We start from the raw sequence: 17,850 nt of genomic DNA, 5'->3' as shown, positions 1-17,850 counted from the left end.
GTTAAAGATTGTCTTCTAAAAACTCACGCCGCCGCCGCCAATGAAACGTATATCGGCTCACACGTCTAAATCCACGCCATTAGTCGTATAAATTTATACGGCAGAGAGAGCTTTTTTCTCCTTTGTTACGATCTGTCAGTTTTTCTATTTTGCGATTTAGTATGGAAGTGAAAACTAAAATTGAGATATCTTTGCGGTTTTAAGTGGTTTTTGATATTTTTTTGGACCAAAATGTTTTAAAATGTGTTTGGAATCGATTGGCATTAACAGATTGTGTGAAAATATTTTTAGCCCCGTACGAAGTACGAAGGGGCTTATAGGATTACGATGCCGTGTGTAATTGATGGAATTCGAAGCAGACGGTAAGGGCAAAGTGTTTGCCTATGTTCATAGATGACGAATCCGCAATAAAAATTTGGGCCGTCTGTCCGTCTGTCCGTCACGTCGATATCTTGAGTAAATCAAATCCGATTTCAAAAATTCTAAGTTCGAAGATGGGCATATTCGGGTCGGCCCTTCGTGAGTTAGGGCCACCTAAGTGATTTAAGGTCTTTTGGTGATATTTATGGCAAAATAAACGATGGAAATGTAAATGACACGGCAAATGATAGGTATTGTTAATACCAATCCAGGAAAAAAAAGTTTTTTAAAATCGGGTGAGTGGACCGTGAGTTAGGGCCTTAGAAGTGAAAAGCTGCTAGGGCCCTATGTGTATTTTACATATAACTCGAGCAAATTTCATCCGTTTTTCGTAATTTTTGTTTCATTTGGAAGGTAATCAAAGGCCGAATAGAATGTTGTTGAAAAAAAATTAAATTTGGGTCCTCGGACTAAGGCCGCTACTAGGGCCCTATGTGTATTTTACATATAACTCGAGCAAATTTCATCCGTTTTTCGTAATTTTTGTTTCATTTGGAAGGTAATCAAAGGCCGAATAGAATGTAGTTGAAAAATAAATTAAATTTGGGTCCTTGGACTAAGGCCGCTACTAGGGCCCTATGTGTATTTTACATATAACTCGAGCAAATTTCATCCGTTTTTCGTAATTTTTGTTTCATTTGGAAGGTAATCAAAGGCCGAATAGAATGTTGTTGAAAAAAAAAATTGGGTCCTCGGACTAAGGCCGCTACTAGGGCCCTATGTGTATTTTACATATAACTCGAGCAAATTTCATCCGTTTTTCGTAATTTTTGTTTCATTTGGAAGGTAATCAAAGGCCGAATAGAATGTAGTTGAAAAATAAATTAAATTTGGATCCTCGGACTGAGGCCGATACTAGGCCCTATGTGTATTTATACTCAATAAATTAAAATTTTAGGGCTATTTGAAATTTTGGTTTTATTTGAAAGGAACGTCGTACGGGGCTTCGTAATTGCGCTATGTGCAATTTCTAAGATGTACACATTACATAATAATTTTACTTTAACTACTTTAACCGGCGCATAGGCTTACGGTCAAAGTAGGGTGACAGACGCACTAGGGTCACGTACGCAATAGATATACGGGTTTGTACGGGGCTCAGTCGCAGCAAACGCTCCGACTGTTCTGATGGCTCGTTTTCTATTTTATTATTCTGTTAATATCAATCGATTCCAAACACATTTTAAAACATTTTGGTCCAAAAAAATATGAAAAACCACTTAAAAAAGCAAAGATATCTCAATTTTTGTTTTCATTTCCATACTAAATGGCAAAATAGAAAAACTGACAGATCGTAACAAAGGAAAAAAAAGCTCTCTCTGACGTATAAATTTATACCACTAATGGCGTGGATTGAGCACGAACTTCTAAGTAAATCTGATTTTTTTTAAAGACTAAAATCTTATTAACTGAAAGCGAAGCAAACAATTGAGAGACACTCGCCATTTTTTCGATCAATTACATTGCGTATTGTTAAAATCAAATTTAATAATGTTGGATGGATGAGTGTTGAATCCACGTCGATTCAATTCGCTAATGATAAGTGCCATGTCCGCAAACGATAATTCCGCGTCCAAATTAAATACGTTGAATGAGGTAGCTACATCAAATGCAGCGCCTGTGTGAGTCTTTCCTATCCAACAGTTAAGAAATAGCACCCATCTGTTGTTTGTGGCCTGTAGTACAGCGTTGTAGGTGGCGGCTTAAAATGAAAATGTGTCAATTATGGACCATTCTTGTCTCTCTCGCGTCGAGCTTCACAGGCAACTGATATTACTTCCTAGTCTTTTTCCATAAGTTCCCGGAGGACCGTCCAGACCCAAGCAGATGTATGTATGTGAGCTAGTCGGAACAGTAGCGCACTTTCTAACGACTTGTCTTTCGAAATTGCATGCAAGATCTGAAAGCGTTCAGAGACATTTTACACATTTTTTACGTCATTTTGTCTTACGATTATGGAAAGCAACAGTCCATCCGAGTACGAGTCAAATCACTTGTTGTCAACTACCTATAGCTATGAAATTATCCTTTCCGCTCCAAGCAGCGATTATGTTTAATGTTTCGAGGAAGGTTTTGTTGGCTTGACAATTATCTTGATATCCCATGGCATCAGCGAATCTAGCCACATGGTACGCTGACGCTAGAGACATGTAATAAATTCCGCAGTTAGTGTCCTAGAATGCATTGAACAGATAGCACTGGTATCACATTTCGCATGGCTCGGTCATTATTCTTGTCACTCACAAATCCACCTTTTATCTTAATCGTTGGTCCGATAGCGGAACATTTCACTCCTTTATCCAAATTACTAGGCCTGCATTCCGGTTCGCATGAGTATGAAACAGTCTCTTCGTATGGATTGCCTGTAATATGTCTAACTGCTGTACAAAATGCAACCGATACCGTTAATGAAATGACTAGAATTTTGTTATTCAACATTGTGTTCAACGAACAGCGAGATTTCTTAAATGAAATCGTCAGTAATTGTTGAACCCTCTTATATCGGTGAAATATTGAAAGATAGCTATTAAAATGGGCTTACGTCGTACAGAGGCGTCGATCTGAATTTTTTAACATTATTGACTAGACCCCACAAAGAACGTACGCGATTCAGTGTTGCCAGACAGAGCTGAAACTCAAAAATGATACGCTTTGGGAAGTTAACTTTATCCTCTATCTCCCATTCAGGGGATGCATGCATTGAAGGGGTCATACATTTACCATCTCAAAAATACTTACTTTTGGAGTTATTAACTATTTTAAACCTGCGTGGCAACACTGAATCGCAGACGTCCTCTATGTATGTTCCCAAATTGATGTTGTGAATCTAGGATTCAGATACTTTGTGACTTGATCTTTCAACTTCTATTGCGTATAAGAAGACGTGACGTATCAATTAAACACAAAATAGAGTAATCGTGTTGGTGGAACCTCTTGCAGGTATAAAAAATCTTGTCGGCGCTTCTGATTAAAAAAGGAAATGTTTTACAGTGCTGTGTTCAGTATGAATAAACAAGAACACATTTTTCAATTGTTGTTCCGTGCATTCATTGACCTGCTCGTTTTTTTTTGAAAGACGTTGCACGTTTATATTTTCAAATTGTTAAAAAATCCAAAAAAAAAGTAAAGTCTGGAGATCGTGAATCACTTATTTGTTTAACGAGAGAAGAAAATGGAAAATTCCAAGCAAATCATTTTGTTTCACCATTTGTCAAAACCAATCCAAAACCACTCATGTGACAAACGAGAATTGAGAAAATAAAAATTTTCTTACGTGAACTGTCATCAGAAACAGCATCCACAAAACGCATTTCATCGCATTTGAATGGAGGAAATAAGGTTGTTCCCGGCGCACGGATGAAATAGTTATTTGTTTGCGCTCGCTTCGCTCTGGTCACAAACATCGCTCTTGTTGACATTTCCCATTTTTTCCCCTCGGAAAACACAATTTTTCTCATGTTCTAGGTTTGATTTACCGTTTTTCTTCACGAAACAAAAAAACATCGATTCACCATACCATTTCCGAAAACATAAACAAACTGACAGTTCAAGTGATAAAAGTTGCGGGAGAGAAAGTGATGCATTTTTCTCACTGGAAATGTCAAATCGACCAATCGTCAACAAAACGCAACTTTCCCATGGCGAATAGAATGACGAAAACAGTGTAAATCACACCGCCCATATGATATAGTTATTTTACATGCTTTTGACATTCTTAACCCATTTTATTTTCCTACATGTGTAATGGGCCACTTTCGACCCCAGGGAAAGCATGTAATACAAGGCGAACTTTTTTGGTCCTAGGTATGAAAAATCAATTGTTCAACGATTTCATTTGTATTAGAGGGTGTTGTTTGTGGCCAGAGCGTAGCGTAATTTCCTACTTTTTTCCCGAGGTCAACGCAACGTTTTTCACAACAAAAGTTCCTGAACTTACAGCTGAGGTTAGAAAATTAGTATTTTCTCGCCTGCGTCGAGAGAACTTACGAGAGTTAATCACAAGCATCTACGATTATAGCTTTCGTAGTTATCGATGATTTACTTTTCTTGAATTCTAACCGACTTTCAGCCGGTTTCTTTACGACTAAGACTTTTTTTTCGCTTGCAACTCTTTTACATTGAGTTTGATTGATCGAGGTTATTTACGCAATGTTGCTTTGTAAAAGTACAGCCGAATGTGAAATTTATCGCGTTGAGGAAGGAACATTAGCTCCAATAAATTCTTTCAACATTTCTTTTCGTGCTTTTAAATAATCTGGATATTGCATCCATAAAACATTGGGCCGATTGTCTTTCAAATTTATAACGTGTACTCAGAAGGGATGAAAATTATGAAAAATGGATTTTATATGTCAGACTGATGTAACCCCTTTAGATTTATGCTCATTCAAGTTTATAATGTCGTTGCAGGGTTATCCAAATTATCATCTCCTTTAGAGGCGAATTTTAAATAATTTCACTAAATTTCGGCAAATGTTAGCGGTTTTGGTAAATAAAATCGCTAAATAGGCACTTAAAACGCTATAGAGGTAAAGTTAGTCAACAGACGTCATTGCATTCTATGTAGGAATAGGTACACGTAAATACTGTCATTTTCGTATCTAAGCTGTTCTTGCTGGCAGTTTCTATTTCTCTGATCTCATCATTTTCAAAAACACACAAAGAAACCGGTGTGACAAATAATGCTTTAGAGATTTTTGGTTAACCCTCGCCAAGGACGTGCGAACACACAACATGAGATAACAAAAAACAACATCAGATAAAAAGTTGGTTGAATTTGGAACAAAGTGTCAACGAAGAACGAAAAGAAAAGAAATAACCACCAAAAATTGTGGGTGTACAGCGAGTTCCCTTTAAGACTGGCGATTATTTATTACGGTAAATTTTGCACGTGCGTCAACATGGCCACAGGAGACTATATATTTCACACAACATGCGTGTTGAATTATTTGCCACTACAAAACCGTGGTTCAACCATGGATTTAGCATAATTTAGTATCTCTCCTCTATTCCCAATCACGTGCGTATATAGCATTACACTTTGCAAGGCAGCTCTCTAGCCAAAGCTGCCTTGCACTTTGCCGTATTAATAATGATTGTGTGCTGTCAAATATCTGTAAAGTTCTTTTGTTTCTTATTTATTTAAAGAAAAATGTTTCTTTCATTAATTAACGTGACGGGTCAAGCTTTTACGTTTTGTTTAGTGAGGAGACGTGATACTGTGGATGTCAGTTAAATTTAGATAGTAATTTGCTTCAGCTGTTCGGCTGATCCACTCATACAAACGAAACTGCTTTTTGTTTCGCAACTGGCTACAGATCATTTTCATTATACGGTACTCGTCAACGTAACCCCACTTAATTTTTCGTCAAGTAGTCCTTAACCTCAATCAATTGACGGTAACTGCGTTCAATTTACTGATTTTTGCATGAAAATCGTTCGTTCAATTCATTCGATATTTTTCGACATGTCTGACAGTTGGGATCGCGTCTGACGTTTACAAGGTCATGAAAATGATCTACTGTATCAAACAAAACAATACAATAAATTATAGTTCGGGTCAATGTGTCATTCCGAAATACATTCCAAGGTATAAAGTTTCCTAACAAAAAAAATCCCAGCGGTAATGAACCGGTAATACCGGCAAAAATCCGGTTTTAGTGTTGAACGAAAAACTCGAATATCTCGAGAACTACTTGATCTACTTATCTGATTTTTCTTTAAATGGACCACCGACATTTTATGGAATTTTGTTCCATAGAGTTTTTTCCCAAAAAGTGACCGGATAAAACCCGTTTAAAACTTTGGACCCGTTTTCCCTGGCCATTCTAAATCCTATTTTTAACCCATTGGATCGAAAAGAAATTCAGACAAAAATATAAAATATTTCTCGAGATATTCGAATGTTTCGTAAAACGAAAACGCCAAAACCGGTTTTTACCGGTTCATTACCGCTGTGATATTTTTTGTGGTATTATTCTGTCGTCAGATTTCGGTTAAGTCTTACAAAGAGAGAGAGAGAGAGTGAGAGAGAGAGAGAGCGCGCAACGGTTTTCGCTGACAACGAAGTCCGGAGAAGTTATATAAGAAATCATGAACCGAAGCGATAGCGGAGGTTCGTGACGCTAGTCGACTCCCTAAGAAAAGAAAACAACCAACGGGAGACTGAGGAACCTATATATAGGCGAACATTTTAACTTTTCCATACTGAACCAAATCAAAAAAAAAATTATGTTCAAACGAATGTGCTCGTCAATACGAGTTCAACGAGCTATAGATCATTAAAAACGGTGGTCCACATCCGGAGAAAACACCACTTGAAATGAAGCATCTTCACACATTTTCAGCACATTCTCCATATTCGAGTTAATAGAAATGTTTCATGTGGGTTTGATATACGTATTTCGCACTTTTGCTAAAACTTATATTAATTCAATCTTAACACTTTTTCATCGGCAAATCAATAAATTTTATTGAAGTTCTTTACTTAATTTCTGTAAATTTAATTAAAACATTTTCATGCAAAAAACCAAAAAACACACTTAAAACACACTTATATGAAAGCCATTAGTTCATTCATATGACAAAAATATGACAGCTACATTCTATTAAATGATTGTGTAGTAGAGTGTTGCCGTGCTTCATATAAAATGTGCGCGAAATTATGAATTTGAAAAATTTGTTTGTTCGCAAAATTTTTGGATCATTTTGGAATTTCAGGTTTCAATGTGGAATTTGTTTTAGGGTTAGAATGTCCAATGGTGGAAAGCAGCCATCTTGGAAATTCTTTGAATTTTTTGTATTTATTGTATTTAGGCCTATATGGCACATACATAGTTGCAGTAAATTGATAATCATAGTTTCGTTGACGGATAACTTTTTCCGGCATTTCAAGAAAATAGCGGCCATCTTGAAATTTCGTATTTTTGAGAGATTTCCTGCTGTACGGCATGTAGAGAGTTAGGATAAAGTGTCGCTTGTACAGTTTCGTTGGTGGAAAACTTTTTTTTCGATATTTCAAGAAAATGGCGGCCATCTTGAAATTTCGTATTTTTGAGATATTTCCGGCTATACGGCATGTAGAGAGTTGGGATAAAGTGTCACTTGTACAGTTTCGTTGACGGTAAACTTTTATCGACATTTCAAGAATACGGCGGTTATCTTGAAATTTCATATTTTTGAAATATTTTCGGCGATACTGCATGTTCAACTTAAGAAAACACAATTTTAGATCATTTATCAGAGTTTTAATGTCCATCGACGCACCCAGTGCATTAAGTGATTTCCAGTGTTTGTTAACTTGGCGCAAAATATCATAAGTGGAAACAACTTAATTGACTGGGAACATCGATGACTGTTAAAATTCGAAAATGTCTCAAAATGTTCCGAACCAAAAAAAGCCAATGTAATTGTACGGTATGTAGACTTGGAATAAATTGTCACTTGTAGAGCTTGCTTAACTCTATGTATTACCCAAAACTTCCAAAACAATTGATATCCCACAAAAACCTCAAAGAGGAAAAGGTGACGCTAGTGTAGTAAAAATTAAACTTCCAAAACATTTGATATCGGTTTTGGTGACGCATTCTGAGGCGCAGAATACGTCACCAAAACCGATATCAAATGTTTTGGAAGTTTAATTTTTACTACACTAGCGTCACCTTTTCCTCTTTGAGGTTTTTGTGGGATTTTAAATTTGTTGGTAATCAGTAATGAATTCACATCATAAGTACGCTTCAGAATTTGAATTTTCGATAAATCGATGGATGAACCAATGAACTAAAAAATAAATTTCAACGGATTCTTAAGTATAGTTTCCACTTAAAAAGAGCACTCCGTTTAGCCTCCGTCTACATGACAGTTGTAAAATAGAACAAAAGAACTGTCACGCAAACGGAGTGGAAATTGAATTTATTTCAATTTTTTACTCCGTTTACGTGACAGTTCCTTTGTTCTATTTTACAACTGTCATGTAAACGGAGACTAAACGGAGTGCTCTTTTTAAGTGGAAACTATACTTAATATGAAAATAAAGCGAGTTGACCAAACACAACGCTGCTTTCGATTTGGTTGTTGTGCGTTTCATTTTGAATTTGCAGCGGACTTATGGAGTGAATTAGTGATATGATATCGAATGATGAAACAGTATACACTGACCATGGATGGCTGAATAATGATGATGATTAGCTAACACATTTTTACTTTACACTTAAACTCAACTCAAATTGTTAGTCTCGTTAACGCTACAAATATGCAACGTATCGCTTTTTGTTCAAAATATCGTGTGTTAATGAACGGTTTATTGCAACTTTTGCGTTCCTTGATCACTACGTGTACAGAAAGATAACATAACAATAAATGTTACAATTCTATGAAATATGACCAACAGGTACGTAAGAAATGTCGCTTGTTACTTACTCAAATCATTCAACATTTAGCCGCGTAATTTACAGTATTGTGCTAATTTTTCAGTGTTCAATTACTTCTCAGTCGATACAGTAAGATACGTAAAATATCGGATTTTATGATCGTGTAAGAAGCATTACGTTCATTTGACCGCGTGAGTTGAAGGTGTTGCGTCAATAAAGATTTTGGTTTTTCACACAGCACACACGTTTGACCATTGATTCGTATTGTCAGTCCTGTAATCTATAAATTAGTACAAATTACAACCCACCAAACCACAGTCTGCCCGTTTCCGCTGTTGTTGAAGAATAAGAATCAGATTTTGCTCGCTACGGATTCCAAAGTATAAACACTGAAGGAAGGTAATGGAAAAGCGCAGTTACGCACGGATCGCTACTTTCAGCCGAATTTAGCTTCGTTAAGTTGCACAAATATTGAATTCGTTTGCATCAAGTTGTAGCCGTGGCGATGTTAACTCGATTTCATACAAACTTAGCAGGTGCAACAACATTGGTCAAAAGAAAACATGATGATGGCAACATTACAAAAATGAATTCACTCTCTTTATTGCGTATGATTACCTGCTTCTTCGGCGGCATACACTGAAACTTGTGCAGTTGATGCAGCAGTATAGTAGTAATAGTGTTGTGTGTGAGTGATCAATAGTCGATTATGCATCTCTGTCCAAAATGCTTATATTGACGATTTGGAAGTTATGTACAGTGAACGACATCTCAAATGTCTCACTGTCAAATTTTTCTGAGAATTTTATTGTGTCATTGCAAATTCACAATGACATTCTTTGAAAAAAATGACAGTGAGACCGATCAAAAAGGGGGTTACATAAACCTGACGTTCTTACGTGTTCTTATAAAAGCGAGCAATTCGGATTTGAGTGGTTGATTGATACATTTCCTCTAACAACAGCAAAACCACCCTATAAATGCGATAAAAATGATCCCGTTTTTTTTTTCTTTCAGGTTGAATGCTTCAAATTTAAATTACATTCATGGCCGTATATCCGGTTGCCAGTACATCGATATAAATCTAGAGCCAAGCAACAGTTTATTAACAGGTTTGAAAGGATTATTTGAAGATAAATAGTTATTTTTGTACCGACGGGAAAAATGTGAAATTCCAACAAGAGCGGAAGGCCGCAATTTCGCTTTATGGAATTTCCTATTTCTCCCAGAGGTGAACACAACGTTTTTCATGCGTGTATGTTGTGTTTTACCGTCTTTCTCCACGAAACGAAAACATCGATTCGTCATACCATTTTCGGAAACATAAACAAAATGACATTTCTAGTGAGAAAAGTTCGATTTTCTCCCCACGGGAGAGAAAGTGATGCACTTTTCTCACTAGATCTGTCATTCGACCAATCGTCAACAAAACGTTAGTTTGTCATGAGTTTAGACACGACAGAGTTAAGTTAACCAGGCAGGAGCGCTTGTTTGACTAGGGACCTGAATAATCTAGTAGCCCTTGATATTTTGCGAATAAATTTTTTCAATTTATGTCAGTGTTCATTTGAGTTCATTTTCATCCCGTGTATTAGGTCCCTTATTTGACGTTTCGAAAATGAACCGCTCCTGCCTGGTCTATTTTACTCTGCCGTGGTTTAGAAGAACAGGCAAAACATAGCGTGCGCATGAAAAATCTTTTTTACAAAGCTGGACAAATAATTGATAAATTTTGTTTTCAGTCTTCAAATGCGCTTAAAACAATACTACCGTGCGAACGACTCACTCAATAAAATTGCACATCGACAATGAAAACATCCACAAAAATGTACCTGTCTATATTTCTATCAACTGCTTGCATCATTTTTTACCAATACCAGTTGTCGAAAGCGAATTTACTGTCATCGGGAAATGTCGACCACATCGATAATGAGGTATCCAATAATTTACGACGTACACGAATTCCATCAACAATAACTACTACAACATCACTACCATTAACATCCACCACAGATAAAACAGTAACTACGTTTATACATGATTTAACTACTAGCTGTTGCAGCAAATTTTGTATCTTTTCCTATTCGCTTTTGGTTCAATTCGTTAAGATGGCCTCGCAGTCATCCGTTTTCATTCCGTTTTGCCTCCATGTACGTGACAGCTGTCATTTCAAACAATGTGCTCTATTGTATCAAATGTCGCTCTATTGTATGAAATGCCAAATGTCATATACACGGATGCAAAACGGAATGAAAATGGATGACTATGAATTCAGACTTAGTTGGTCGGTAGTTGATGGTCGTCAAATCGAATTTTGACAGGTCGAAAATAACCAATGTCATTCACACAGCAACAAACATAACTTCAACGCAAACACGTTTCTTCGATTCATTTAACGTTAGAACTTTCATTTAGGGCTGTGTTGGCTTCTGTGGATTTAATACGTTTTCTAGCAAACAAACTTCGTTTTGACGCTGTCAAGAAACCGCCTTATTCCTTTGTTTTTGGAATCATACCCTGTTGACTAATTTCTAATTTTACACGTGAATTTGAAAGGCGACGTTGCATTTTTACCACCTTAATAAATGTAGCTATGTTGCTAGATAGGGTAGAGGTAGAGGCATCGATAGATAAATTATAAAGTTGTATTGGAGCGGCTGGAAGAGAATTCCCTCAATTTTATATATGTATTTTTGACTGAGATTGAGATTTACATGCACCCCATTGGTACTGACTCCATACAAACCAATATGTCATATCGATAGAAATTTTTAGCCAGTACTAGCTAGTATGCTGGTTTCCGGTCATTTTTCACGAACTGTGTTTTTCAACCATTTTTCAGAAACTGTGTACTCGCCTTAAGTGTACATTTAATCAATTTGATCAATTTACATCCACTATGCGTCACCAATGAAAGTCTAGAACAGGTATGGTCGATCGGCGAATTCGTCTTAAACGCACTCACATTTCATGTCAAAATAATATGAAAATGAGTGCGTTGAAGTACGAAAATCCAATTTTTATGTCCTCCGGGTGGACAACAGTCCATACCTGTTTTACACTTTCATTGTGCGTCACAACTTTCGCTGCAAACCGAAAAAATGTACTTCCCCCATGTTGGCCATTTGCAACAGAGCTTGAGATGCGTAGTGAAAAAAACGGTATAACCACAAGGAAAGAAATAAAATCTCTTCGAGCGCCAAATACAATGAAGTAGGATTGAGAATTCGTCACTTGACAGTTGTATGTGCAAAATCTCGTAAGAGTGCTTAAGCTGAAAGTGGTACATGAGAACCTTAATTCTGGTTATGCAACCCGGAGAACAGATGAATTTTGTTTACGTTGCCCTGAACGGACTCATTTCTTGTAGACATAAAATAGGAAAACAATTCTAGAACTACGAGCTAGCATAGCTTCCTGATTGTTCGAACTTAAAGTCATTCCACAATTTTCAATCATCCTCCCTTTTGTGTTGATTTAATATGCAGTTGGTGCCATTCTTGCACTTTTCTTCCTCCCACTTCTTTTCCCATTTTGTTGTGTTGTTTGTGTATTTTGTGAACTAAATTTGATTGGATAGCAACGCAATGGAGTGAAAGACTAAAAGAATGTTTCTAACCATTTAAGATTCTACCACCCCCATTGTACATTATAACGCCAACATATAAACGACCGGAACAAGTTGCTGAAATTACACGATTGGGCTACACTCTGAAGCACATACCAAACATATTTTGGCTCGTTATCGAAGATGCTACGCTTCCGTCAACACAATTAACTAGACAACTTAAACGGATTGGGATTCCGTTTGAACATTTTACAGGTAAAATGATAGCTGGGCATGTAACGTCTTTTTAGTCCGGAAATGAGCAATGAAAGTCTAGAACAGGTATGGTCGATCGGTGAATTCGTCTTAAACGCACTCACATTTTATGTCAAAATAATATGAAAATGAGTGCGTTTAAGGACGAAAATCAAATTTTTATGTCCTCCGGACGGACAATAGACCATACCTGTTTTACACTTTCATTGGAAATGAGCATCTCGTTATCCTTGAACTAATGAGGTTGATTAGTAAAAGTGACTGATTTCACACAGAATAAGATGCGCGGGTAACTCACCACAGTTGACGATAAAATGGTGAATTTCATTCCAAAATTATTCTCGTCGCTGCGATGATTTGGTGAATTTCGTTATCATCAGAAATCATTAAAAGTGGTGTGTACCCACGTATCTGACAAAATAACGATCAACGTTCTGCGTGACATACTCAAAGTTTACAGCGGTTTATTTCTTTTTGTACACAAAAATTACGTTCTGTACACAAAACATACATTTTGTACACAAAAAGTCAATTGTGTACACAGAAACCATGATTTTGTACACAAAAATGATTATTTTGTACATAAAAGTGATCATTTTGTACACAAAAGTGATCATTTTGTACACAGTAAGTTCGTTCTGTACACAGTATGTTCGTTCTGTACACAAAGAAGAATCATTTTGTACACAAATTTGATGATTTTGTGAGAGAGAGAAGAATATATTTATTCATCGACGTTATTACAATGTTGGCCTGTGGGAATCGGAATAATGCGAATTCTTATACATGTGCATTTGAATATTTAAAATTTTGAATGAGTAATCTAAATATTGTATTATTGTGTTATTAATTTAAAAAATGTTAGGTAAAAACATTGTACATGAAAAGCAGCGCCGCAGGCTGTGAATTTTTAAAAAAAAAAAAGAAGCGGGGTCGAGGGGCGGCAGCCCCCGCAGTGGGGGGGTCAAGGGGGGTACAGCCCCCCTTGCGGGGTCTAAGGGGCAGAGCCCCTAGCGGGGTTTGGGGCAGAGCCCCATGAACGTACGGCAGCCTGCAGGGCGTAAAGAAAAGCTCGCAGCAGGCGCGGGGGTTTGGGGGCGGAGCCCCCGCACAAAGAAAATACATCATCCTACAGTAAAGAAAGTGTATGAAACAAGATGTAGTCCAATGACAAAAGATTGAATTAAGCAAATATACTTTTGAAAGACTACAGACACAAATTACACGTTCTCTTCTCTAACTGTATTACCTCTTCTTTTTGGTGCCGTTGTTCTGTTAATTATTAACTTCTAGGAATGAAAGTGCTGCTCAATGCAATTTATGTTTATAATAAAAAAATCTCTCAAAATCAAAAAACACAGCCAATTGAGAACTCTCATTGTGATAAAGCTTCTTTGTTTTGTCACACTTGATAACTTATGTGCTGAGATCGCGTAAAGCTAATTCAAAAAATTGCTAGAAGCTTAACAAGATTTTGTGTGCGAATAGTGTTTTCTGTGTACGTTGTTACGGTTTCCGTGTACAAAATCAGTTATGTTTGTGTACAAAATATTTTTGTTTGTGTACAAAACAGACCTTTTGTGTACAAAATAATCAATTTTGTGTACAAAATCTTTAATTTTGTGTACAAAATATTTTTTGTGTGTGTACAAAAGGGACGTTTTGTGTACAGAACGTACTTTTTGTGTACAAAATGAAATGAACCGTTTACAGCCTTGGCTCAACAATTCTTAGAGCGGATTCAAACTCTTAAAATCTTTTCATTTTAAAATGATTCGGCTCACCAGAGCCTACCATTTGTGAAATTTAACGAAATTTTTCAGACATTTCTCGAAACTTAACGAAGTCTGTACAGTAATTCATCGTTAAGTTTAACCTGTGAATTTTGACAAGTCTACCCAGTCACAGTGAACTTCAACGCTATCTTAACAAACTTTTGTGAAACTTAACGAATTATGCAAAATTTAACGAAGTTTTGCGAAATTTCGAAAATTTCGCAAATAATAGGCCAATTCAAAAGGCTTTGATTGACACATTCAAGTACTGCAACTTCTTCAATTTTATAAATTGCATTTCCTTCTGCAGCTCCAATGCCTAACAAATACAAAAAGAATAAGGTGAAACCTCGTGGTGTGTCGAATAGAAATCGTGGTTTGGACTGGATCCGAGCTAATGCCACCGATGGCGTTTTCTATTTTGCTGACGATGACAATACCTACGACCTACAGATTTTCCATGAGGTGACCGACTACATTGGTGCTATTCCAAAAAATGGGTTCGTTGTAACATTTCCTTTCTTTGCAACGTTTTAGATGCGGTATACGAAAAAAGTGTCTATGTGGCCGGTTGGCCTGGTAACCAAATTTGGACTGAGTAGTCCAATTGTAAGAAAGGGTAAATTGGACGGATTTTATGATGGTTGGATCGGTGGCAGAAAGTATCCCGTTGACATGGCCGGTTTTGCGGTGAATGTAAAATTTTTCCTAAGTCGACCGAAAGCTGCAATGCCATACAAGCCAGGATATGAGGAAGATGGATTCTTGAAGAGTTTGGCACCACTGAACAACACCGAAATTGAGTTGTTAGCTTCACAATGCACAGAGGTTTGACCGTTAGCTTTTATTACCATATCAGTTGACGAAAAACACTCATTTCTACATCAAAGGTCCTGACATGGCACACGCAAACGAAAAAAAATCAACCAGCCTCCAATCTAGACTTAAAGAAGTACAATGGAACGAATTTAGTCAAATTGCACGACATCATCGTGTGATCACCGAACGTTTAACACCTGGATAATGCGAAGAAATCAAAAAAAAAAATGTCAGACAGTTGGTTGCGAGAGAAGCGACGACGTTCCCAGATGATGCAGGTGCTATATTTTTATATGATAAAATAAGATTTACGAGAATCGAACACACACAAACACGTACTTAAAGTAGATAGGAATAAGAAATTTGACGAACAGAATGTAGAGCGGAATAAATAAAGTCTCGCTAGTTTAAAACGAACGATTGTCTCACATCTACTCGCCCCAGTATATACATATATGCAATTAAAGTGTCGATTCGGTACCGATGCCCAATATAGACTGTTTAAGTTCAGGTAATATACTAGATCAGCCGAGGGTTAGTGACAGCCCTTTCATATAAAAATGTTGTGAAAATGAACGTATCACACCATTTCTATGTATATCAAAGAGACCTGTCATCGATCTAGTATATTTCCTGAACTTAAACGTCTAAGGACCTTTTAAGTTCGAAAAAAGACTAGATGGTCTGGAGGTATGAATTGACAGTTGGGAAAAGGGACTAGATTCCTCGGAGGGACAAACCATACAAAAATGTGTTCACTTTTGAAAATCTTTTGTGTGCATCAGATGGGTGGTCTATCTAGTTTTTTTTCCCCCCAAAGAAACACAGTCTGTTGAAGCCAAAGTATAGACAATGAAGGTAATCAAGTAAGGTTTTTTATGAGAAGTTTACGTCAATCGCCATATTTTTGCTGGGGCAGTGTCGCAAATAAGTCAGTAATTTAACTGTATTTTTAGTATGTAAACAAGAAGTTTTTATGGAAATAGTAGCAAAATTTACCGGCATATATTTGCCATATATTTGCCATAACTGGCCCCAGCGATTGGCGAAACTTTCTCATACAAGACCTTGCGGATACCAACTTGAATGTGAATTTAGTTTCGTTATGTTGGACGCATATTGAATTCGATTGAGCCAAGTTGAAGCTGGGAACAGGGCCTATTTTTGGAAAAATTGACGAAAATTTCCAAACGCTTCGAACGTCCAAAAACCAGGGCTTATTTTTGGAATTTTTTTCCAAAAACTGCGAACATCCAAAAACCGAATTTTTCCACCATTTCGAACGGTTTTGGCAACTACTGAACTCAGCCTTGCGTTTTAGCTGACTCTCGATTATTTCTTGACACCATCAGCTGTCAAATGAAGTCGAGCACGATTAATTTGAAAGATGAGAGCGTTAATAATCAAACAAAATCATTAAGAGCCGGCTAAAACATAAGGCTGAGCTTTAAAGTTGCCAAAACCGTTAGAAATGATGGAAAAATTCGGTTTTTGGATGTTCGCAGTTTTTGGAAAAAAATTCCAAAAATAAGTCCTGGAGGGGTGAGGTGAATTCGATTTCATACAAACTTAACAGGTGCAACAACATTAGTCACAAGAATATAATGATGATGGCAACATTACAATTGAACCTGAAATAGAGATCCGTTAAACGTTTGCATTCAGTGTCTATATACTTTGGTCGAAGCTACTGCTGTTTTTAAATTCGGTTATTATTACCGCTGCAATCAAATTCAAATTAAGCGCCATTCACACTCGGCGTTAACGAACGTCACAAAACTGAGGGGAAAAAATTGAAAACTTGAAAGTATGAATTGTCAGTGAGCTGCGGGAATTGACCAAAGTAAACCACCTTATAGACCTTTATTCCAATTCTTATGCCAGAGGTATATTTGAATGACTTATGTGGACTTTCATTGAATTAATTAACGAAGCTGAGCATGTCCCTATAGAAAATGGCAGATATGCCGAAAATATCCCAAAATTTGCAGTATGTCAGTGAAGGTATACAGAAGACCCTGAAATAAAGCTCTGGCATAAGAATACTACACATTCATAATTCTTTTTGATGACAGCAGAGCACCACACCCACATGAAATACTTTTCACGTTCATCTCCATCGGAGGGTCTCCAGTTGAAGTTGAAGCAATTTTAATAAATTACGAAAGCTATAAAATAATGGTTTAAGAGGTGGTTTTCCTGTTCCGTTCCCGCAGCTCCCTCAGTTAAATAGTTAGCTACAGTGAGCGGAAATTAATTTTGTACCGACTTTCGAAAGAAGGGAATTATATTTGTAAAAAAAATCTCATCTGTGCGTTTACCAGCCGTTATGTCTCCGTTTTCAAGCGGTTGGAATTAAATCAATGGAGACATCGCGTGAGAGACAAAACGGATGCAAAACGGACGACTTTAAATTCGACTGCATCCAATTAAGTGCCCATTCCACTCAAAAAAAGTACTCCGTGAGAGAGCCGTGAGAGAGCAATCTGTCAAAAAAACAAAGAAACATTGAAAAAATTCAATTTTGTCTCTCACACGGAGTACTTTTTTTGGTAAGAGGAAACCAGAGAGATGCTAATATGACGACTGGGTCGTTTCGACGGATAGAGGAAATATGTCGAATGACAGTTGGGTTTTTGAGAGA

At 36.9% G+C, this 17,850-nt stretch overlaps 2 protein-coding genes across 5 annotated transcripts in view; one reads left to right on the top strand and one right to left on the bottom strand.

Annotated features, from left to right (window-relative positions):
- The window catches only part of LOC119074371 (galactosylgalactosylxylosylprotein 3-beta-glucuronosyltransferase P), a 29,227-nt gene extending 13,614 nt beyond the window's left edge, over positions 1 to 15,613 (top strand). Inside the window, exons 1-7 of one of the 4 annotated variants that reach the window (XM_037180478.1) lie at positions 8,961 to 8,980; positions 9,807 to 9,901; positions 10,532 to 10,810; positions 12,417 to 12,612; positions 14,698 to 14,852; positions 14,925 to 15,215; positions 15,278 to 15,613. In XM_037180478.1, the coding sequence (XP_037036373.1) occupies positions 10,598 to 10,810; positions 12,417 to 12,612; positions 14,698 to 14,852; positions 14,925 to 15,215; positions 15,278 to 15,385 (963 nt within the window). In that variant the 5' untranslated portion in view covers positions 8,961 to 8,980; positions 9,807 to 9,901; positions 10,532 to 10,597 and the 3' untranslated portion in view covers positions 15,386 to 15,613. Of the gene's footprint in view, positions 1 to 8,960; positions 8,981 to 9,458; positions 9,478 to 9,806; positions 9,902 to 10,531; positions 10,811 to 12,416; positions 12,613 to 14,697; positions 14,853 to 14,924; positions 15,216 to 15,277 lie in introns of those variants that run through there. The other 3 variants (XM_037180479.1, XM_037180477.1, XM_037180480.1) reach the window with 3 other exon arrangements.
- Positions 1,751 to 2,895, bottom strand: LOC119074372. The gene is made up of 4 exons (XM_037180482.1): positions 2,665 to 2,895; positions 2,429 to 2,594; positions 2,198 to 2,320; positions 1,751 to 2,122 (listed from the first exon to the last, which is right to left on the bottom strand). Exons 1-4 carry the CDS (start codon positions 2,857 to 2,859, stop codon positions 1,875 to 1,877), a joined length of 732 nt encoding a protein of 243 aa, XP_037036377.1. The 5' UTR covers positions 2,860 to 2,895; the 3' UTR covers positions 1,751 to 1,874.
- Positions 15,614 to 17,850: the final 2,237 nt, after the last annotated feature.

Source organism: Bradysia coprophila, unplaced genomic scaffold, assembly GCF_014529535.1.
Source record: "Bradysia coprophila strain Holo2 unplaced genomic scaffold, BU_Bcop_v1 contig_151, whole genome shotgun sequence".
NCBI lineage: Eukaryota > Metazoa > Arthropoda > Insecta > Diptera > Sciaridae > Bradysia > Bradysia coprophila.
Note: the sequence above shows the minus strand (reverse complement) of the source record. Positions and strands in the feature narration are given on the sequence as shown.